At 40.1% G+C, this 20,901-nt stretch overlaps 1 protein-coding gene across 4 annotated transcripts in view; it reads right to left on the bottom strand.

Annotated features, from left to right (window-relative positions):
* The window catches only part of CD38 (CD38 molecule), a 40,450-nt gene extending 28,255 nt beyond the window's left edge, over window positions 1-12,195 (bottom strand). For 2 of the 4 annotated variants that reach the window (XM_044418359.1, XM_044418360.1), the window contains exon 1: window positions 11,840-12,194. In XM_044418359.1, the coding sequence (XP_044274294.1) occupies window positions 11,840-12,078 (239 nt within the window). In that variant the 5' untranslated portion in view covers window positions 12,079-12,194. Of the gene's footprint in view, window positions 1-11,839 lie in introns of all 4 variants that reach the window. The other 2 variants (XM_044418362.1, XM_044418361.1) reach the window with 2 other exon arrangements.
* Between the last annotated feature and the right edge of the window lie 8,706 nt (window positions 12,196-20,901).

The raw sequence follows: 20,901 nt of genomic DNA, 5'->3' as shown, positions 1-20,901 counted from the left end.
AGTCATGGGGGCCTCACTGTCCCTCAAGGAGGCACTAATCACTCCAGAAGTCCAGGTACCTGGCCCAGATTTCTGACAGATCTGACAGTTTTCATAAGCAGGAAGGACAAGATCTAAACAGCAAGTAGCAAGATCTCAAATGGATTCTTACTGGCCTTTAATTATATCCGTTATGAGCCTCCATTATTAGTGCTGAAACTGTCATTTCATTGCCATCAGCAATTCAGAGTACCAATGAGCTGACACTTTTCCATAATAGGACAAGGACATTTGGGAGCATTCATGTCAACTGTCAGGGTTATCTCCTTATTCCAAGCAGTGACCAGGACGTTGGCAAGACCACTGACTAAGTCTCCAAAGCCCATCCATGAATGGTAGTTAGATATAAGCCTTCCCAACTAAGTGCCTTCCAGTTTATTGGGCTGCAAATCCCTTCTTCCCAGCCAGCTGACTTCTCTTACAAACATCGTTTCCAAGGGTTTGGAAAAAAAGGCCTTTTTAAAAATGCCCTAGAAGTTTGAATGGTGGTTAAATTCAAAAAAGAGAGTATGCTTTTGGGCTTCCTTACTTGTCTCTAAAAGCTGTTGCCAATTTCAAAGGTTTTGAAAAGGGGTCTTCTCAAAGCCTCTTTGTAAGCTTTGTTTTCCTTTGCTTTATTACTCTGTGCAAAGTCCCAGGCACAAATAAAGAAGAATTAACTGATTCGCACACAGCATTATTTGTGATGCAATCTCGGTGCAAACTGGTGCCACTTTCCCATGTTCAAACAAAATATACACAATAAACTTTTTTTCTTAATGTTCTTACTCATAAAATAAAATAAAATAAAATATGTGTACAAGCAAGGGCTCACCATAGTTTATTAGGATTTCTTTTCGGATATTGAACCTGACATAGGATGAGTAGTAATCCTGATCACAAGCAGCACACGCAAAGCTGTAGCCAGAATACTTAGGGGCAAACTCCATGCTGCCAAAATGGGACTCCTAACCCTGCTAATGATCTAAAGGACTCCTACCCTTTAGATGCCTTTTTTCAAGTTATGTCCTTTAGTCCCGGGTAGTAACATAGTAGGTCATTTGCAGGTCTAGGTCTAGGAAATTTGCAGGGGTTCAGGAAGAATTCTGACACCAAAATGTCTAGCAACAGTGACAATGAAAAGGCTTCCCTCCCCCAGCAACATACAGCCCTTAAATTAGGCTGCTGTAACAATGAAAGGGTGGCTGAAAAACAGAAATGGCCATTTTCCTAGCTTGGACATGAGCTCAAGGGCTTACTGTCTTTAATTCCTAGCATCCCATGAGTTGTTATTCTGCATCTGGCTCTGGTTGGTGGGCCTTCAGGTTATATATAAAACCCCCCAGTCAATCCCACAGACCTAAAGCTGCCTGCCCTTACTTTAATCTTAGCTACAGTGAAGGATGTTTCTGGTCCCATCGGAATGTTGTACTCTTATGAACCATGTAGAAGCGATGCCCCGCTATAGGTGTCTGAGGAAGACTTATCCCCTCCAAGATTCCCCATTTTGCATGAATGAGAAAGACTGAACAAGCTAATGAGGAAAGATGATGGAAGATGATGGAGATGGGAACTCTCTGCAACCCACCCTCACTGTTTTAGGCTTATACTAGGTAATTTGGACTCCATGTTCTTTCTGATTTACTGTAGCTCTGTAAAAGCCACACTCAGATGTTCTGTAGTGATCCAGTTATAAGGTTATTTTTGAAAGATGGCTTATAAACTGTAGATTACCCCAAGGTTACTTTTCAATTTTCTCTTTGTTTTATATGTTGACCCATCTTAATGAGCCCATGTACTGGGGGGTGGGTAGCAAGCTCTAAAGTAGGAGTATTTGTTATTTTTAACAGCACCTTTTAATGCAAGATTAAAATAGTTTTAGTGTTTATTTTTACTTTTATACAGCTTGTCAAATACAAAGGTACCATCCAGGGACAGTGTGACCTCAAAGCATTTTGTAGAGTTATAAAATGTACAACTCAATCTTGTCTCAAAATCTTCATTGCGCACATAATTGTTAGCATGTCTAGGAAAACTAGTATTTTTCCTAATATAGTGTTTTTCTTTACATGGTGGTGGTGGTGGTGGTGGTGGTGGTGGTGGTTTAATTTGTGGAATAGTATTAAAACACACAATTTCAACTCTGCCTCGGCTCTCAACTGCCTGTCAGCTTTAGGCTGAAATTATCCAACACTGTTGGATAAACTGTTTACTAAGGGCAACTTCAGTTAATATGGGTGTGGCAGAAACATAAATCTCTTAATTGCACCAACACATGATTCAAGCAGCCTTTAAGCACAAATAGTTATTGAAACAAAAACCTTAATTTAGCTCCAGAAGAGAGGGTATCAACTGAATTTTTCAGAGCAATTGGGGCTCCCCCACCATCTACAAAGGCTTTAAACAGTCATATAGCGTTAAAAGAGACAAAGGGGGACAAAAAAAAGCTTGACCAAGAATCTGTGACTCAATAGGACTTGGTGCGTGAAGCAAAGTCAGAATGTGAAACAAAGAAGTATTTTTCCTTCCACAAACACTGTCTTTGAGTCACTCAGGAGTAGGAGGCACCGACCTTCTCTGGAACTCAAAAGCAAGCAAAACAAAACCATGAAAGAAGGCTCAAGTCAGATGTCTTGCCTTAAACTATGTGACATTCCTTCTGAAAACATGCTGGTGATGAAAATGATCACTGTTAGGGCTGAAAGGGGCAAAAATAAATATTACAGTTTTAGGTGTCTGTGGTGAGTGAAACAGGAAGCAGAAAGAACCATGCCTGATTACATGGATGCTCAGAAGGCTTCTGCTTTGTGGTGAAAGATCTTCAGAGGCAATGGTGCTGTTCTGTTCACACCTGTAAGCAGGAGTGTTCTTTGCAGTTCTCACCTTGGGCTTCAGAAGTTTTCAGATAAAAACAACTCAAGCTTGGTGAATTGTGTTAATTACTCCTATGAAACAATCCTTAGCATTTAACATCCTTTCAAGTGCTCTCTGATTTTAATCCTTAGAACAATCCTATTAATTAGCACCATACTAATGTCATCTACATACTGTGATGATGAGGTGGAAAAACAATGGGTTGCTTAAACCCACCCAGTGGAAGGTGCCCAGTCAATGTGGCCTGGCCCTTCAGCAACTATGCTAAAACAGCCCAAAACAGGCTACTTTTCAGCTATGACACACAAAATGGCATACTGGGTAATCGATTCGGTTAAAACCAAAACCACAGCGAAGAGAAATAAATAGAAATCCATAAATATAAATACCAACATGCAGTAGATATTTCATAGTCAACAGGAGATGGTGGGGAAAAGGAAGAGAAACAACCCTGAGAGTGTTAGCCTAAAAAGTATAGCAGGGTGACAAAGCCAAGGGGTCTCATCAGAAGTAAGTTCCACAGAGTAGGAGACATCACAACAAAGGTGTGATTCCTAGTTGGTTACAATCTAGCCTCCCCCAGTTATGGTACCCACAGAAGATCTTGCATTCTTGGGAGCCAAGGTTGCTCATAGAGAGGAAACATGCCCTCAGGTAACTTGGACCCAAGTTAACCTGGCTGTGAGGGTTAGCGGAGCAGCAGCTCCAGTTCAGCACTCTGAATTCAGGAGATTGCCTCTGACCTTGGATTTGGGAATATGAAATGTCCTATAGCCCCTCAGATGCTATCTAGGATTGCTCCCTATAGGGAAGTGTGTGTGTGCACACATGTGCTTGCATCTGTGCGTGTGTGTATTTCACAACAAAGTCCCCAGAAGGAGATTCTTGAAAGCTGTGCTCTCATATGAATACAGGAATGCCTTGGCAGAAAGAAGAAAAAAACACTTGTTTTTTTTTTCTTTTTCTTTTTCTTTTAAGCAGTATTGATAGTCATATGACACAAAACTTTGTTTTGTTTGCTTTGGCAGCAAAAAAGATCAGGAAGAGGGAATTAGACAAAATTGCTATAAACTGCATTAGAGATTCAGAATTAAGTTAAAGATGAATTTCTGTTCATACTATATTTTAATCTATTTATAATTTATATTGTTTGATAGTCTTCATTTTGTTGTCTATGCTCATACATTTCATGTATTTGTCATGGCTTTCAGCTAGTACAATAAACACTGAACTGAGGAGAAATACCAGTTATTTCTACCACACATGAGCTGATGCAATTCATCTCAAATATCACTGTAAGTTTTAATAAAATTAAAATAATATTAAATAATATATCTAGTTTAACTTACATCAGAAAAATAAAAACATTAAGTATCACTAGATCAGAACACAGGAAAATCCATCTTGTTTTCGGAAGCAAGGAATTCTTTCTTTCTTTATTCATTTGACCTTTACTCTGCTGTCTATCAAAAATGGCACACTAAGTGGCCTGGGGACAAAATCCCCTAATACTGAAGGCATATAGAGTGAGGTTCCTCCTAGATTTGTATGTCACTAACAATAATAATGTTTGGTAAGGTCAAGATCCTTAAAAAGTCCAGGGAGCACTTAAAACAACCCCCCTCCCCCAGGTAATATGAAGAATACATTTTAACTCTTTCCAACCCTGGGGCACCATTATGTAGATTGCAGCATATTATGGTACACCTAATACATCTGGACCAAACTTAGAGCTGAGCTCAGACTGCATCTGTAATGATTGTCAGACAGTTCAAGCAGGTAAGGTGATTCATTCTAAGATTACAGCAGCTCTGATTGGTGGAAAGAGGAACATCATTCTCCGATTTGCCATCAGTCATTACTGGTTTTTGTTTTTCTTCTCATTCTCTCACTTGTTTTGCACCAATTCTTGTTTTTCTTTGTATTATCTTCCTAATGATCTCACTGAAAGCAAAGAATGCTTTTTACTATTCCACAGAAACCAAAGACTGTAATAACAGGGATGTGATCTGATTATCAGAAACGTCTAAATGGTTGCTCCACTTGCAGCTCTATAACCCTGCCTTTTCACTGTTGGTCTTGTTAGAAAACCCTTAACATAGTGATACTAATTCTTTTTGGGTTACTTCATAAGGTAAAATGACCGTGGCAATGAGGATCAAAGTGCAGAAAGGACTTTTTCCATGCTGTTTTACTGGCTGCAGCTCTGGGAGAACAAATGGTTGGATTGTTGTCCATTCTGGGTAAGCTTCCTTCTGTAGTTTATTCTACACACTATCATTTTTGAATAGATTAAGAATGTCAAGCACATTGCTATCTATACAGATTTGTATTTTTAAAAATGTTTTTCATATCTTTGACCCATTGCCAATTAAAACACACAGAAAATCAAATCAGCATTGTTTTCTTTTAAAATGGGTGAAATATCTCTTGAAAGCTCCAGATGTGAAAATAATATTCATAGCTCATACTTTAATTTCCCCCATATGGACACTGACTGGGCTATCTATTTGCCTAGACAGAAGTGTAGGAAGCGATTGGCCCATGTAGCTCAGTATCATCTATCCTAATTGGCTGTGTGGGATCCAGAGAGGTTCTTTCTCAGTTCTGTCTAGAGGTGCCAAAGATCAAACCTGGGACCTTCTTCATCTGATCACTGATATAGTTACAGTCTCTCCTATAAGACCATTGTGAATGCGCTTTGCAGTAAGATGGAGCTAGACTTAAATTTACATTGGGCTGGTTCAGCTGACAAAGTAACACATCCATCCCTGTTTGTTATTTCAGGGCTGCAGTGTTGTGTGAACAGGGGCTGCTTCAACCTGCAGTGTTCACTGACTGTCGTAGGGGTTCTTGTTGCCTGTGGTGGGTTGCTATGTCACCCTGGGTGACATGAGCCATGGTGGTGCGCCCCAAAGCCAGCAAGCTGCTTGGTGAGTAGCTACCAGGTAGATGCCCAAGCAGCACCTGGAGGCTGCTGTCAAAAGCTTTCTGTGTCCCATGATGGCACACAGTAGCCATCCTTGCCACTAGCAAGGGTTTCTGCCTGTTGCGCTTCAGGCCAGGAGCAGTGGGGACGCTCTGATAGCCATGGTGAGCCGAAATCAGCCTGCAATCACTAGACAGAGGGAGAGAGAGGGTGTCTGTTGGGCTTATCATGGGCGCTTCACAAAGCAAAACCCACTGTGGCTAATTGCCAGGGTGGGTTGTCATGCTGTGAGAAGTCAGCCAGTATCTCTAATACTGAATGGACTCAAACGACCAGTCATTTTAAATGGCCTTTCCATGGGCGCAGAATAAAAATGTAAATAGCTAGAACAGTCTAAACGTGAAAACTAGAGTAAAACCTAGCAGCAGTGCAAAGTTTTAAAATATAGAATTTAAAATAGCATGAAACTAAAATTCCCAGGAAAATGTCTTCACCTAACATCAAAAAGAGGGTAATGTAGGTGCCTGATGCAGCTCTTTGGAACATTCTTTTCAAGCCTGTTCTTTGAAGCCTGTCAATCAAAACTTTCCCTGCCTTTAGTTGTGGGCCACTACAAATGGTACAAAGGTCAAATGTCTAAGATGGGAGAATAAAACACAAATATCATTTGACACAAACTATAATGAAAATACCACCTTCATAAAAATAGAAAAACATTCTTCAACTTTGTTGAGCATCCTATACATGGACGTACCTAATAAGATATATATTTTGTTCTGGGAGAATCATATAGTGGGCAGAAGAGTGAATAATGAGATAGGCCCTCTATATGGCTGTCTTCACAGGTGCAAAATATACTCCTTTAGGGAATATGAATATGCATATGGTGTATGGTCTACCCCAATTGTGTCTTGTGATGTCCAAACCTAGGACTGTGGCTTCCATGGTCCAAGAATATAACTACCACAGAGTCACCTGCAGGAGGCACTCCAGCTGTTCAGCCCCTACTAGCCTGCTCTGCTTCATAGCAGATGTTTGCTGCCTGCAGCACTCCTATAGGCTGCTCCCTGCTCCCTCCCTTCTCAGCTTTCCTCCAAATGTTGACCTCTCGTTGTCACTTTCCAGTAGCAAAGAAGCGTACCTCACAGCCTGAAAGAGTGACCTTGGCATCAGCTGCACTATGCTTGCCCCCTGCCCTCTCTGCCATCCTCTGAATTGCCCTGCCCTTCGTTTTCATGCAAAAGCATTTCCCCTCTGTCCTTCAAGTCACTTCTTCAAACTGGAAATGCATGGGCAACACCCTGGGCATTAAAGATATGAAAAAATGCCATCCTCCACTCTGCTTCCCTTATTCTCCTCCACTATAAATACTCTACAACACATCTTGGGACCATCCACAAGCCCCACCATCGTCTCCCCCGCCCACCACATCTGTGGCATAAACACTTTCCTGAAAGTAAGCCTATGACATTCCCATAAACCATTCAGCTAAACTCTTCATCCCTGCCTTCATTCTTTATTGTAGACTGGTGATATACTGTTCTTTTTTTCTGTACAATACTAGAGATAGATACCATTTCTTGATATATTACTATCATATTTCCTTCACTGTCCACAGTTTGCTGACTGAGACTAAGCAAGTTCCATCTAAAAACATATCCTGCTCCATCTCAGTGGTCAGTTTCAATCCTTGTTCCTTCCATCATGCACTGACCCATTATTTGATATTCACAGTAATGAGGAGACAAGCATGGCGTCAGGACGAGACAGATGTGATTAACGGGGCTCCGTGAACACGCTGGTAACTGTCCGGTGGTGGGCTGTGGGGGCCCAATCTAAGCCCTGTAGGGGTGAAGATAGATTGCTTGGCAAAGTTCCCAGCAAGTGTTTGAATGGCAATTCTGTGCTTACTGGGAGAAAATCAAGCTTTTCTCAGCTGGATGGTACAGGAGAGAATTTCAGCTCTCTGTAAGTCCTCGGCATACTTTTTTTGTTTAGTCTACTTTAGCTATTAGCATCAGATCTACTGGGAACTATCTTTCTTTCTTTCTTTCTTTCTTTCTTTCTTTTTCTTTTTCTTTTTCTTTTTCTTTTTCTTTTTCTTTTTCTTTTTCTTTTTTTTTTTGCAATGATACCCATGGAAAAAGCTGCATTGTTTGCTAATTGATATAAAAGAAGAAACAGAAAACCCTTTGGATGGAGGAGGGAAAGAATCCCCCCCCCCCCACGGAATTGAAAGGCGGCGAATTACATGAGAGAGAGAGAGAGACAGAGCTCTTTGTAAGTAAGGAAAAGATCTTTTTTTTCTTCAATCTGTCCAAGGGCAAGAATGAAAACAATAAATTAATGTTTAATTGAACGATAGAAGTAATCTTCTTGTGTGTTGGACTACTTCCAAAATAACGCCCATCTTTGCACCTTTGTTCCTTGGACCCCTGCCAAGGCTGTGAAAACACTGCCAATATGGAAGAAATTAATATGGAAGAAATTAAAGAAATTCAAAAAACACTTCTGGAAATACAGACCTCTTTAGCAGCCTTGCAGCGATCTCAACAGGCAATAATACTGCAACAGAAGACTGTTTTAATTAAGCAACTTGACTGTTTCTTAATTGAATCAAAAGTTGGCTTTGATAACTTAATTTTTTCTATTAATCAAGCTTTGACCAAATGATTTGTATCTGAGCAGAATATGCAAAATATCCAGCAAGCAGAAGAAAAATTTGAAACTGGGAAGATAACAGGTGAATTATTATGGGATGGACCTATAAATAGACAACAAGCAGATGGATATTTAGAGAGTAAATCATTATGGGATGGGCTTGTAAATAGACAACAAGCAGATGGATATTTGGAAACATCAGGAATAAAAAAGCCTCCATGTGATTTGCTTCTTAAGCTGGAAGAAGAGAAGATAGCTGGGCTACAGTCCAAGACACATGATCTACTACAGACACTACGATATTCTAATGTAAACAAAGAAGCAATGGGCAGACAGGATTTATTACATGATTTATTACAGGCATGTTTTTTTGTACGAGCGGAAAAATTGGCACAATTGGTGGAGCTAATCAGCATGAGATTATTGGATTTGCTTGCTATGTTGGAGAAGGAGAAAATAGTTAACCATTTAAGAGAGGCTTTATGTGGCTACATTTGGAAATTCTACTACAGATATCACGATGTTATAATGCAAAGAAAACAGAAAGGTTTGGCAGAGGTGTAAAAAAAATCAAAGATAAGAGAACCTTCTTTCTTGTTATTTCAAAAAGGGGTCACGCATAGAGGTTGGCATGCTCATATGTAACATAGAAAAGCTAAGCTACTGTTTTTGGTGAAGCATTAGTAACTTAGTTTAAAGAAATTTTGGTTAAAAGATACTATAGGTATTAGTTATCACCAAATAGATAAATTAATGATGCTTTTAAAGATGCTAAGTGGATGTTTTTAATTTGATCTGTATTTGAAAATAAGAGAATTCATTATAGGTATTAATAGTCAACAAATAGAGATGTTAAGACATTTTTAGAGATGATAAATGGATGCTTTTGATGTTATTTGTAAGTGTAAAGATTTTTCTCTTTCCTTCTCTTTGTTCCTCTTTTCATCTTAAAAAGGGATGATTTAAATAGGCTGGTATGTGCACATGAGATATAGAAAGGCTAACTTAATGTGGTTGGTGAAAATTTAACAACTTAGCTTAATGAAACATTGTTAAATGGATATCTTTGATTATATTTGAAATTGAAAATAGGAGAACTTACTATTTTAAAAAAAACGAACGACTTATATGGGTTGGTAAGTTTATATGTGATACTGTATGGAATTAACTATATTTGATTAAATGGAGTTTAAGTCAGATGAAACATTAGTGAGTTTAAAGAAAATTGGCTTAAAGTTATCACTAAGCAGAGTAGTTAGGATGCCCTTTGAGATGTCAAATAGATCCTTTTGAAGTTACTAGTAATCGTGGTAGTGAGGAAGTTATTTTTTAATAGAAAAATGGATAGATTTTGAATTGTTCAGAAATGTTTAGATGAAAATTTATCACTGAAGAAGAAAGATGTTGCAATTTCACCCAACCTGGAGAAGCTTCCCTTAAATAATGGTCAAGAGAAGCAGGACTTTGCAAGAAAAGATGGGATTGATTTTACCAATAAAGAAGATGGAAGAAGGAAGATAGTGACTTCTATCAAATTTGGAATTACATTTTTATTTGGCTGGAGAAACGGGACTTGTTTTTGATCTAAAGATGTTTTCATGTTTTTATAAAAGGATTATAGTATGATCATAGAATGTTAAAAGACATGTTGTAGGAGGCTGACCCAGTAAATCTGATGTGTGTGATGATTGATATGTGTAGTTTTAGTTTAAAATCTTAATAAATAAATAAACAAATAAATAAATAAAGATATTCACAGTAATGAGTGGCATTGCTAGATTACTCTCTCCTCTATTTTCTATAGTTGTGTCACTTTAGTCCACACAGAGCTGGAAATTAATATCTAGTCTACAACCCTGACACCCCATTGGAGAAACACATGAAATAAACTTCTGAATGAGCCATGTAACTTCCATTTAGACCAAAAGAATGTATGTCTGAAGATTGATTTAAACAATGTTTGACCAACCTGATTTTCCTTTTTTATCCTGGAAGAATCACTTCTGAGTCAGAGATAAGTATTTGTGCATCAGACAAATACAGATTTGTACAGGAATCTATATTACATTACCATTATCAGTATATGAACTGCTTGTGCGTGCGTGCGTGCGTGCTTGCACACATATAAGGAAGTGGTTGCAACATTTATCCAAAACAAGACAGTTTCCCATCACTGCCTCCAGACAAGACCAGTGATAAACATTTCTGGTAAGAAATGGCTTCTGCATATGCATCTCTCCAGAACATATGCTGGAGAGATGAATGATATACCCTTCCAACACACTGATAAGGTAAACAAACAAGCCTCTGATAAGAGAGTAAAAAAAACAGCATGTAGGCTTTACTGTCCCTAAAACGAATCAGTCATATATTTTAACACTTATTTGGAGATGTCAGTAGTGTCTTTTAGACCTGGTCTAAATGTCTAAAGCTGCAACCATAAACTTATTAGGGAGTAAATGTAATTTAATTTAATGAAACCAATTTCTGAAAAAACACATATAGGACAGTGCTTCAAAGCAACCATCTGATGCATACTAACATGCAAAAAGGGTGCTCTGAACCAAGTGGGACTTGTGCCCAGGTAAGCATGCATAGGATGGTGCTGTCAGGCTGCAGACCTGCTCATATTTCTCTGGCAGTAATCCCAACTAAATGCAGGATAGTGTTTACTAAGTGCTGGGCGGTGGCCCCTGAAGCAATAACAGGAAATCCCTGGTTTATGAACTCACTAGATAAACCAAGTCAGAAGTTTCCAGTGTCAGAGCCCCAGCTGCAATATGGAAGTAACCAGGAGCTACCTCATAGGGTTGTTATAAGGTCAGCAAAGTACCCTGAAAGCTTCTTTGAGTACCAGTTTTAGCAGAGTGGTGGAACACAAGTCAAATGAACAAATAAATACCTCAAGCACTTCAAATAATCTGTCTCACTATTTGGTATTTAGAAATACAACCTCAACTTGCATTGCACGCACATATAGGCAAACTCACATCCTATGCATCCCCCTGCCCCTCCAAGATTTGAGTTTAAGTTCCTGGTTCCAGATTAATATCACTTAAATACTTTTTTTCTTTTTTTGCTAAGAGGATTCCTGTGCCTTTAACAGCATGCTGGAAAAGGCTGGATAATGATGCTTCCTCTTGCTAAGGAATAGGCTAACAATCCTAATTGCTGGAAAGAATAAGAATCGCCCAGGTATGTAAAAATATACAAATGTAAAAATAAAAATAAATGTTATACATATCTTATACATATCTATAGTAGAAACTGCTTGCCCCACTGACTTCTTTGTCCACACACACTTTCCAGCAGTCTGTACTCTGCTTTGCAATTTGGAAGTGTATTCTTAGTACTCACCTTAGATCAGGGTTAATTGTAGCTATATAGTTGTAACATCTCCCCAGGATGATCTCACGTAGCTGTTCAGTGGTCCCTTTGCCTTTCCACTGCAGGACTTCGGAGCTGGTGCTCTCTTTCTTTCCCAGCTGAAACGCAACAACCACCACAATAACAACTAGCATAACTAACAGAACGATGAATCCAGTCAAAATCCATCTGTGCCTCGCAGTCCTGGTAGAGCTACTTTGAAAGGGCATGGTGATCGAAGTTTCTGAGAAGCAGCAGCAGCTGCCACTTCCTTCGTCACTGGCAGAAAAGTTGTTTTCTAATGTCACACACTGTTTCTGTTCTTCTCCCTCTCAACCTTTATCTCTCTTTCCCTTTCTGGTTCTCGCTCCCCCACCTTCCATGTAAAGGCAAACTAGAGACGGGTGTGGGTTGCATTTCTGCTGATTTAGGCAACAGACTCAGAACAACTGAGAGCTATCCATTTTGCCCTTTCTCTCACATTTATAGGGTGTTGCAGCAGGGACCAGTCATTCTTGTTTTGAACACTGCTTTGTACTTTGGTCTGCCATGCGGTCTTGGTCAGAGGTGTCTCACAGGGATGGCATCTTTTCCCACCCTTGGAGATAAATATGCAGAGGAATCATTTTGCAAAGTACACTATTTGAAACAAAAAGGGAGGAATACCTTCTATGCTTTCAAAGTTCAGATTTGCTTTTTTTTTTTTTGCACAAATTGCTGATTTTGTCTGTTTATAAAGCAGTCAACAAACCTGCTATGCTCATGTGTTTGCACTCAATGTAAACCATAATTTATTTTATTTATTCATTTATTAAAGGCTTTTGTATGCTTTTGTATTATACAAGATCTCAGGATGGCTAGTTACAAATATAATGGTTTAAATATATGTGGAATTACCTTTTAAAATTCGTCTAAGGGCACAGTCCTGTTGTAATGATCCTAAGCCCCTGAGCTCAGAGGCTGAATGTTTACTATCAGGAAATCTTGGAATCGCAGGACCAGGAGAATGTTCGCTCTGATCCACACAGAAGACATTACATTCAGTTTCAGCAGTTTATTTGAAAGACACCAGAGAATCTCTTTCTGACAGAGAGTAAAACAACAGTGCTGCAGGGTAGTCAGTACACAGAACTGGCTATTAGCTCCCTGAGCATGTACAGAAGGTTTTATAGGTTGTGGGTCACGTTCACAGCTGATGAGCAATGAATGAGTACAGGGAACAATACGAGTATGAACAGGGTTAAGGAGAGGGTTAACGACAGAAAGAATATTGTAAAATGTTGCATCAATACAGGGAAATTGAACAGGCAATATGCAAAGAGTCGAGTGATATGAATCATAACTGGTCCCAAGTGTGGGTTCTGACATTCAGGGAAGGCGATTGCATTAGTGCATAGAAATCCGTTCAGCCTGCTTCTGGTAGCTGGAGAGCTAGCTGGATACTTTTTTTCCCTTTTCAATAGAGTGAAATGTATCGCTGTAGATTGGCAGCATCCACCCACCCGCATTCCTGGCCAGATTTGAATATTCTCACCTTTTGATCCAGTGTTGCTGTTAGCCCCAGGCCGCATGCCTGATTCAGTCAGCAGGAGAATCGATGGCTTTCTATCTGTTTCCCCAGGCTTGTCGAGCTGGCCAAAAAGTTATAGTCCTTTCTAGGGAAGAGGAGTAAGGGCACCACTGCCTGATTTTTTAATAAAAAGACACACAAAAGCTTATCTTTTTATTTAAAGGTTTTATTTGGACTGTCTCAACGTTACTAAGTGCTTAAATGAGTGGGTTGAATGAGTTTAAGTCTCCAGGGGCTGATGAGCCCCATCCTGGAGTCATAAAGGAACTGGCAGAAGAACTCTCAGAACCACTGTCTAACATCCTTGAGAAATCATGGGGGTGGGGGGTGGGGACATGGGAAGTGCTAGATGACTGGAGAAGGGCTAATGTTGTCCCCCTCTTCAAGAAAGCTTGGGAGAGAGGGAAAACCTGGGAACTACAGACCAATCAGTCTGAGATAAAACCCCTGGGAAATTCTGGAGCAGATTATAAAGCAGTCAGTCTGCAAACACCTTGAAAGCAATGCAATGATTACTAGAAGGCAATGTGGAATTGTCAAGAACAAAGCCTGACAGACTAATCTGAAAGAACTGGGGATGTTTAGCCTCAAGAAAAGAAGACGGAAGGAAGATATGATGGCACTCTTCATGTTCTTAAAGTTGTCACAAACAGGAAGGTCAGGATTTTTTCTTGATCATCCCAGAGGACGTGGAACAGTGGGCTCAAGTTACAAGAAGCCAGGTTCCAGCTAGAGATCAGGAAGAACTTCCTGAATGTTAGAGCAATACCACGATGGAACCAGTTACCAGGGGAGGTTGTGGGCTCTCCCACACTGGGGGCATTCAAGACGCAACTGGACAGCCACCTGAGAAGGATGTTTTAACTGGGAGTCCTGCATTGAGCAGGGGGTTGAACCCAGTGGCCCTTTAGTTCCTTCCAACTTTACTATTCTGTGATTCTATGGTTCTATTACCTAACACCGGGTAGGAAGAGTGGCAAGGAAATCTTCACCACCCTGTCCCCCTGCCCTGCATTTTCACTAGATGGGTTTGTTTGCCTGTCTAGCAACAGAATTTCAAATCAGGAAGGAAAGAGGTTAGAGGGGTTAGCTTGGATCCTGGATGATCCAATCTCCTTCCATAATGATAACTTTTTTGTTCATAAATCTCAGGATCCTAAGGGAAGGTTAAAGGCAATTTTCCAGGATTGGAAGACATGGATGAGTTCACAAAAGACAAAAACCATCCTGGCAAGAACCCCCACAGCCCACTTTTACAATCCCAATTTTTCCAGCCACTGACAGCCTCTTGAAAATGCTCCAGTGGCACCTAGGAAAGGTGGTTTGTGCTTACAAATCCTCCATCTTTTATTTTTGCACAACCCCCCCCCCCTCCGCAAATGGGCAGCCTCACTTGGGCCACATTTAGGCAGGCACCTGCTTTCAAAATCAAACAGGTACCAAACCTGAACATGGACCCAGAGCTATTTTTCTTTTGTTTGCCTTGTCAGCTGTCAAAGGGCCAAACATAAGGTGTGAGTGATCTTTGCTAACTTATGTATCCCTTCACTGACAAATGTCCTTGGGACATTTCACATTTTTTATTTCATTAAAATAAAACACAACAAAAGAGCAACAACCAAAATAATAAATACAGCAATGAAAATATCAGCGTGCAAAAACATTTAAGAGACTAAATAGTAAATTACAAATGTTAATAATCAAAGCAACATATTAAAGATTAAATGCCTGCTGGAAGAGGAACTTCTTAACCTGCTGCTTAAACTACAGTGAACATGCTAGCTGGATCTCCCTGGGAAGGGCTTTTCACAGACCCAGGGCAGATTCCCTGGAAGGCTCACCTGTGGTACCATTTTTGATGGAGGCTTAGCAGGTATAGACATATTGATTTACTGGATTTTGGTGGGAAGAAGTAGGTGTCTATGGTAGAGGCCATTTACAGTGGGCTGAGACTAATCATATCATTTATTTCTGAACAAGCAGATGTCAGGACGGAATTCAGTACAACAGATCAGTGTTTTCTTCTGCAGCATCTAATACCAAGGCCTAGCTCATGAAGTATTGAAAACTATATTTACTCCCTTTGTTTGTTACTTGTCAGCATTTCATTTAGTAAATAGGTGCAGACTATGAGATAGGCCACAAATATTGACAAGACTTATGATAAACCAAGGGCTCTACAGCAATGTAGACTTGCTAGCACACACAGGATCTCAGCACCATAACAAAAAGGATTGTCATTCTTACAGGAACAACCAAGTTGTTTGGTAGCACTTCTTTTATTCAGTGACTACATGAATAATGTAGTGGAGGAATGATAATCTTCCTCCTCCTTTTTCTCTATCCAACAGTGTAAGATCTCTGTTCTTTTAAAATGCATATGCTTATGGGAAAAAAATATCAGGAGATTGCTGTGAACCTGAAATTCTTGAAATGAATTATAAAACACTAAAATTATGTATTTACAAAATGATCCAAAAGATGCCAACTGATTCTAGATGAACATCTAATTGCACAGTGCTCATTCTACAAATATATGGGTATCTATTTCTCAGGGAATTTGGCTTAGAAGGTTCATAAACAAAGCATGAAAATGACTACTTTTAGATTAGTGCAAGTGCGTGAAATATTTTTCAGAACTTAGGGAATTCAGTTGGTGTCTCTTGTATTGAAAATTTTTGAGGGGAAGATCTTAGTGCAAATTCTGTGACAGGATAAAATAGAACTTCTGGAGGTCCTTTGGAACACATTCTTAAGATGTACCCCTTTTCACTCTTTTTCTTCATATTTCATATTCTTCATTCGGAGGTGGTGCCCCATCAATTTTTCTAAAAGTGATCAAGGCAACCCTCTTTTAGGTTTGAGTGATATGCCAACAGAAAAGAAAAGGAAGGGTAGTAGAGTTATTCTTGTTCTGAAAGACTGGCCCAATTCTCACTTTCACCAGTTTCCTTTTCTTTAAGAGGACTGAAGGTGAATATTAGAGAATGGTATTCTAACAAAGTTTTGGACATTCTTCAAGAAGGATTTAGTAGGTGTTACCACCTTCCTAAGTGTGAGAAATACCTCTCTCATTATTTTAATTCCTTGATTTACTCTGAATTGAGACAAGCTTTTATGGAATTTTGTTTCTATACTGTGACTCTTTCTTATATGGATAGAAGTTACACAAATGTTTCTGTGTTTTAACATGTTTCTATATGTGGTGCTGCACAAAGAGGGAATATTATACATTGTACACTTTTGTTGGTTTTATGTTGGTTCCAGGAAACTATTTATCATACATTTGTTGAAAGAAATGTCTAACAGAATCTGCTTTGAGCCAAGGTGTAAATTACTTACAGATTCTCATGTAACTAATCAAACAACCTCATTTGCTATTGCTACCAAAAAGATCAGTCTTTATGTTGCTCATGTGAGATTATTTATTTTCATGTTTTCTGCTTTTGGGGAGTAAGGTGTAAAAACATTATACACACTAGCATTGATTGACCAGCCTTGATTTTGGGCACCATTAATGCTCAGAAGTCATAGTGCTATTTAAGTATACTTTTATTCAGAAAAAAGGGGAAGAACCAGATTTTTCCCCTACCTGTGAAAACAGCTTTAGCTGGCTGAATAAGCTGAAACTGAAGTGCATAACCAATGTGTACTTGACTTCCTGCATATTTAGTCATGGATTGCCTCTGGTCTGTTGCAAGAGGCATTTGACTGGGCCCAGCTCCATCTCTGCAGTGGTCTTATTATTTTTAGCTAGTCTCTGCTGAGAAGTCATTTGGAAAGGTTTCAGCCTAGTTGGTCTGTGGAATGTCAAAATCAACAGGAGCTTCAGCATCAATGTGAGCTTATCAGAGGCACACAGGTGGGAGTCAAGTTACCTTTCCCACCTAGCTGAAGCTCTGGCCTTAGCAAGGATGGAAGTAGGTAGCCTCTGTGATTTACAGTGGTATCATACAGGTTGGATCCTGACACTGAAAGCTGAAGGAGAAACACCTAGTTTGGACAGGCTTGTTGAAGGCTAAATTACTTTGTCAGTTATCTGCTGAGTACATGAACACACCTTTCATTTTTACATTGATACCCACTCTTTGGGGTTTTGCTTGAAACAGTCTCAACTTTGCTGCTGTTATCTAGGGCAGAGGCTCCCAACCCCTGGGCCATGAACCAGTGCCAGTCTGCGGTCTATTAGGAACCAGGGCACACAGCAGGAGGTGAGTGGCAGGTGAGATCCAGAGTTCAAACATTAGAGTAAATGTAGAATCTCTTTGAAATTTGAACAGTGTTTCTAAGTTGGAACCGCAGGTACAGAGAAAAAACTGTGGTCACTGCCATAAACATCACCAGTTGTGTGCCCAACTCATCTTTTGTTGCATCTGTGCCCTTCTACTGCATGCCTTTTCAATCCTTTTGAGTGCCTTCTTGATTGTTCTGGGTGCCTTTTAACTGCTTACCTTCCTGATTCGTCTCACTGCCTCCTCCAACCTTTTCCGCTTCACCACTCCTCGCTAAAAAATGTGGACAGTAAATGCAATTTTCATTTTATTCTACAGTACTGTACATATTTATATATTTTATTGTTTTCAGGTATTAAAGTTGGTGTCTTATTGTGTTATATTTATATTTTAAATATAATATGCATATTTACTGTTTAAGTTTATCGAGATGGGTATTGTCCAAGGTCTGGGATGAGATTAATTCACTTTCCATTATCTCTAATGGGGAACATAGCTTTGGACTTCAAACAATTCAGAGTTCAAACAGCCTCCTGAAACTAATTAAGTTTGAAGTATGAGGCACCACTGTAATACACTTGAATCTTCCCAAAACCATCCCTGCTCCAAGAAAGTGGTCCCTGGTGCCCAAAAAGTTGGGGACCACTGATCTAGGGAAATGTGAGGAATCCATTTTGGGGGGGGGGTGTTGGATTCACTGGATTGCAGTCTACTTTGATTTGGCTATGAATTCAAGTTCCCAAAGTTCATGCTTCAGAAGCAGCATCCCTCTTCCGTGCCACTCTCAGCAGCCTTTGTTTGTGCTGATGCATGTGATGCAGAAGAAGGTTGCCAGTTGTGCAACTTTAATTCCACAGGCTTCCTCTCAGCTTGGCTTGCTTTCCAAGACAGGGCCCAAAATAAGAGGAAGTCCACAAACTGTAAAGGGACAGTTTCTGAAGAGCTTCGACACATCCCTACTAGTATCCTCTCTGTTTAGATCTGAGCTTCTTGAGGGATTCAACAATAGACTCTCTCTGAATTTTACTTCCCCCCCCCCTTGGGTGTGTATTGTTAAGAGGCTGCCATGAAAAGTTCTTAACAATGCACATATAGGTTATATTTCTTCATTGTCCAGGAGTCCAACTGGATTGGGCTAAATCCTGACTCCTGGATTTCACTCTGGATTCATATGCCATAGATATTCCAAAAGAGCAGGAGGCTTTGGATGTCTAAATCTCCATGTGTGGGGAATTGTTTTGGATATACTTTTCATAGAATCAGGGTTAGGGCTAAAGATGGAAAGAGCCAAAAAGGCCACAGGTCTAACCCCCTGCTCAAAGCAGGACTCCAGGTTAAAGCATCCCTAACAGATAGCTGTCCACCAGCAACTTGAATGCTCCACTGTGGGAGAGCCCATGGCCTCCCTAAGTAATTTGGTTCCATTGTCATGTTGCTGTAACTGTCAGGAAGATTTCCCAGATGATCAGTCAGAAGCTGACTTCCAGTAACTTGAGCCTTCCATTCTGTGTCTTACACTTTACAGTGATTGAGAGGAGATCCTGGCCCTCCCCTCTGCAGAAACCTTTCACTTATCTGAGGGGTGCTGTTACATTTTCCCTTAGTCTTCTCTTCTCAAGGCTAAACATGCAATTCTTTCAGTCTTTCCTCTTAGCACTTTGTTTCCAGTCTCCTGATCCTCTTTGTACCCTCCTCTGAACCTTTCCCAGTTTGTCTGCATCTGTAGTACCCAGTACTTGAGAAGAGGCCTAACCAGGGTTAAGTGGCAGGAAATGAGCACGTCATGTGATCTGGATGTTATAATGTAGCCCAAGCTAACTGTCTTTGATCTTTTTATGGCTTTTCAAGGTGAATAGCTTGGATGCACATTAGACAGGAGTTCCAACTCTGCCTGTGTTGGAGTTGCCCCAAAAAAGTTGTAAGTTTTTGTTGTAACCCGCGGTGTTACAGATGAGACCAGAGACCGGACGGTAAAAATAAAGAGGAGTTTATTACCTGCAAGATTTCTTGCAGGGACCAACATTCATGGTTAGAATGCGGTGCTGGACAGAGTTGGAATGAGGTTTTTATAGCTTCACAGTGAGTTTTCGGTAAATGGTAAACAATACAATCAGAATTGACAGAAATCAGAACAATGGTGACAAGGGGGAGTTACAGAATCACATAGCAGCAGTTAAGCAAGCGATATACAAAAGCAGATTTGGTTAGCAGTAAGTTTTATCTTTTTAATTTACACCTTCTAAGCAATCTTTGCCCATTACATTGTAGGTAAGCTCTTTCCACTTTCCGAGGGGAATTCTCTGAGGCAGTTACTAGTCATTTGAATGGGCTCGAGCTTAGGAGAGCTAAGCCTATCATGCATACCCTGAGACAGCTGATTATTCCAGTGTCTGGAGCCTAGAGGAGTCATGCCTATCCTGAATGCCCTGAGAAAGCTGATAGGTATCTCTATTATGTCAGGATCCTGGGGAGTCAGGTACAACAGTTTTAAACTTTAGAATGTACAAAGTGTTGGGTGTTGCTCTCCCTCTGCCCTCCCCCACCCCTGCAATCCGGATATTCCCATTCTGACTCCTCCTACTGCAAAAGAGAGAACAGCCCCCAGGATAGGTAATGATTCACCCAGCTGCAAATTTCTCTCAAATGTATAGCAAAGCCTGCAGAGGATGATACCATGCAACTAATTTGAATATTCAAATACTGGGCCAGCTCATCATTGCCTTTCTGCAATTTCCTACCTCAAACTGTAAAAAGATGTTGAGGCCTGTTAAATTCTGTAACTTCCGATTGTTTTATCTGTCACTCAAGATCTTTATCTGTCAGGATGTTTTCCCTGAGGATTTCTCAATGTTTCTGCATTTTCCTTGTGTGCTTCTATACTGTTCTTGCATATTACTCATTCAAAGTCTTCTCATTCCCCTCCCTCTCATGTGTACCTGACTGTATCTGCATAAAACGCCCTGTGTGTATTCTGTTCCTGGTAGCCAGTCTTAAACTGCTTCGCCTCAGCTCTGTTGTAATTTAGGGTTTTCTGTCACTGTAACTAAACTGTTGAGTTTTGGTTGTATGCTCCCAGTGAATCTGGGTATTTATTCCAAACAGGTGTGACTTCCTGACACAACATTGACACTGATCTCTGTAAGAGGTATGTGGATTGGTTCAGGCCTTCCTCTAGAGTCCATGCCTTTGATTACCTGGGAAGGTTTTCTCCAAGAATCATCAAAGGCCTTTCACTGGTATCCTGAACTGCA

The sequence above is a fragment of the Varanus komodoensis genome, unplaced genomic scaffold, assembly GCF_004798865.1.
Source record: "Varanus komodoensis strain SLA01 unplaced genomic scaffold, ASM479886v1 scaffold9, whole genome shotgun sequence".
Lineage (NCBI taxonomy): Eukaryota > Metazoa > Chordata > Lepidosauria > Squamata > Varanidae > Varanus > Varanus komodoensis.
This window is presented reverse-complemented; position numbering and strand designations above follow the sequence as displayed.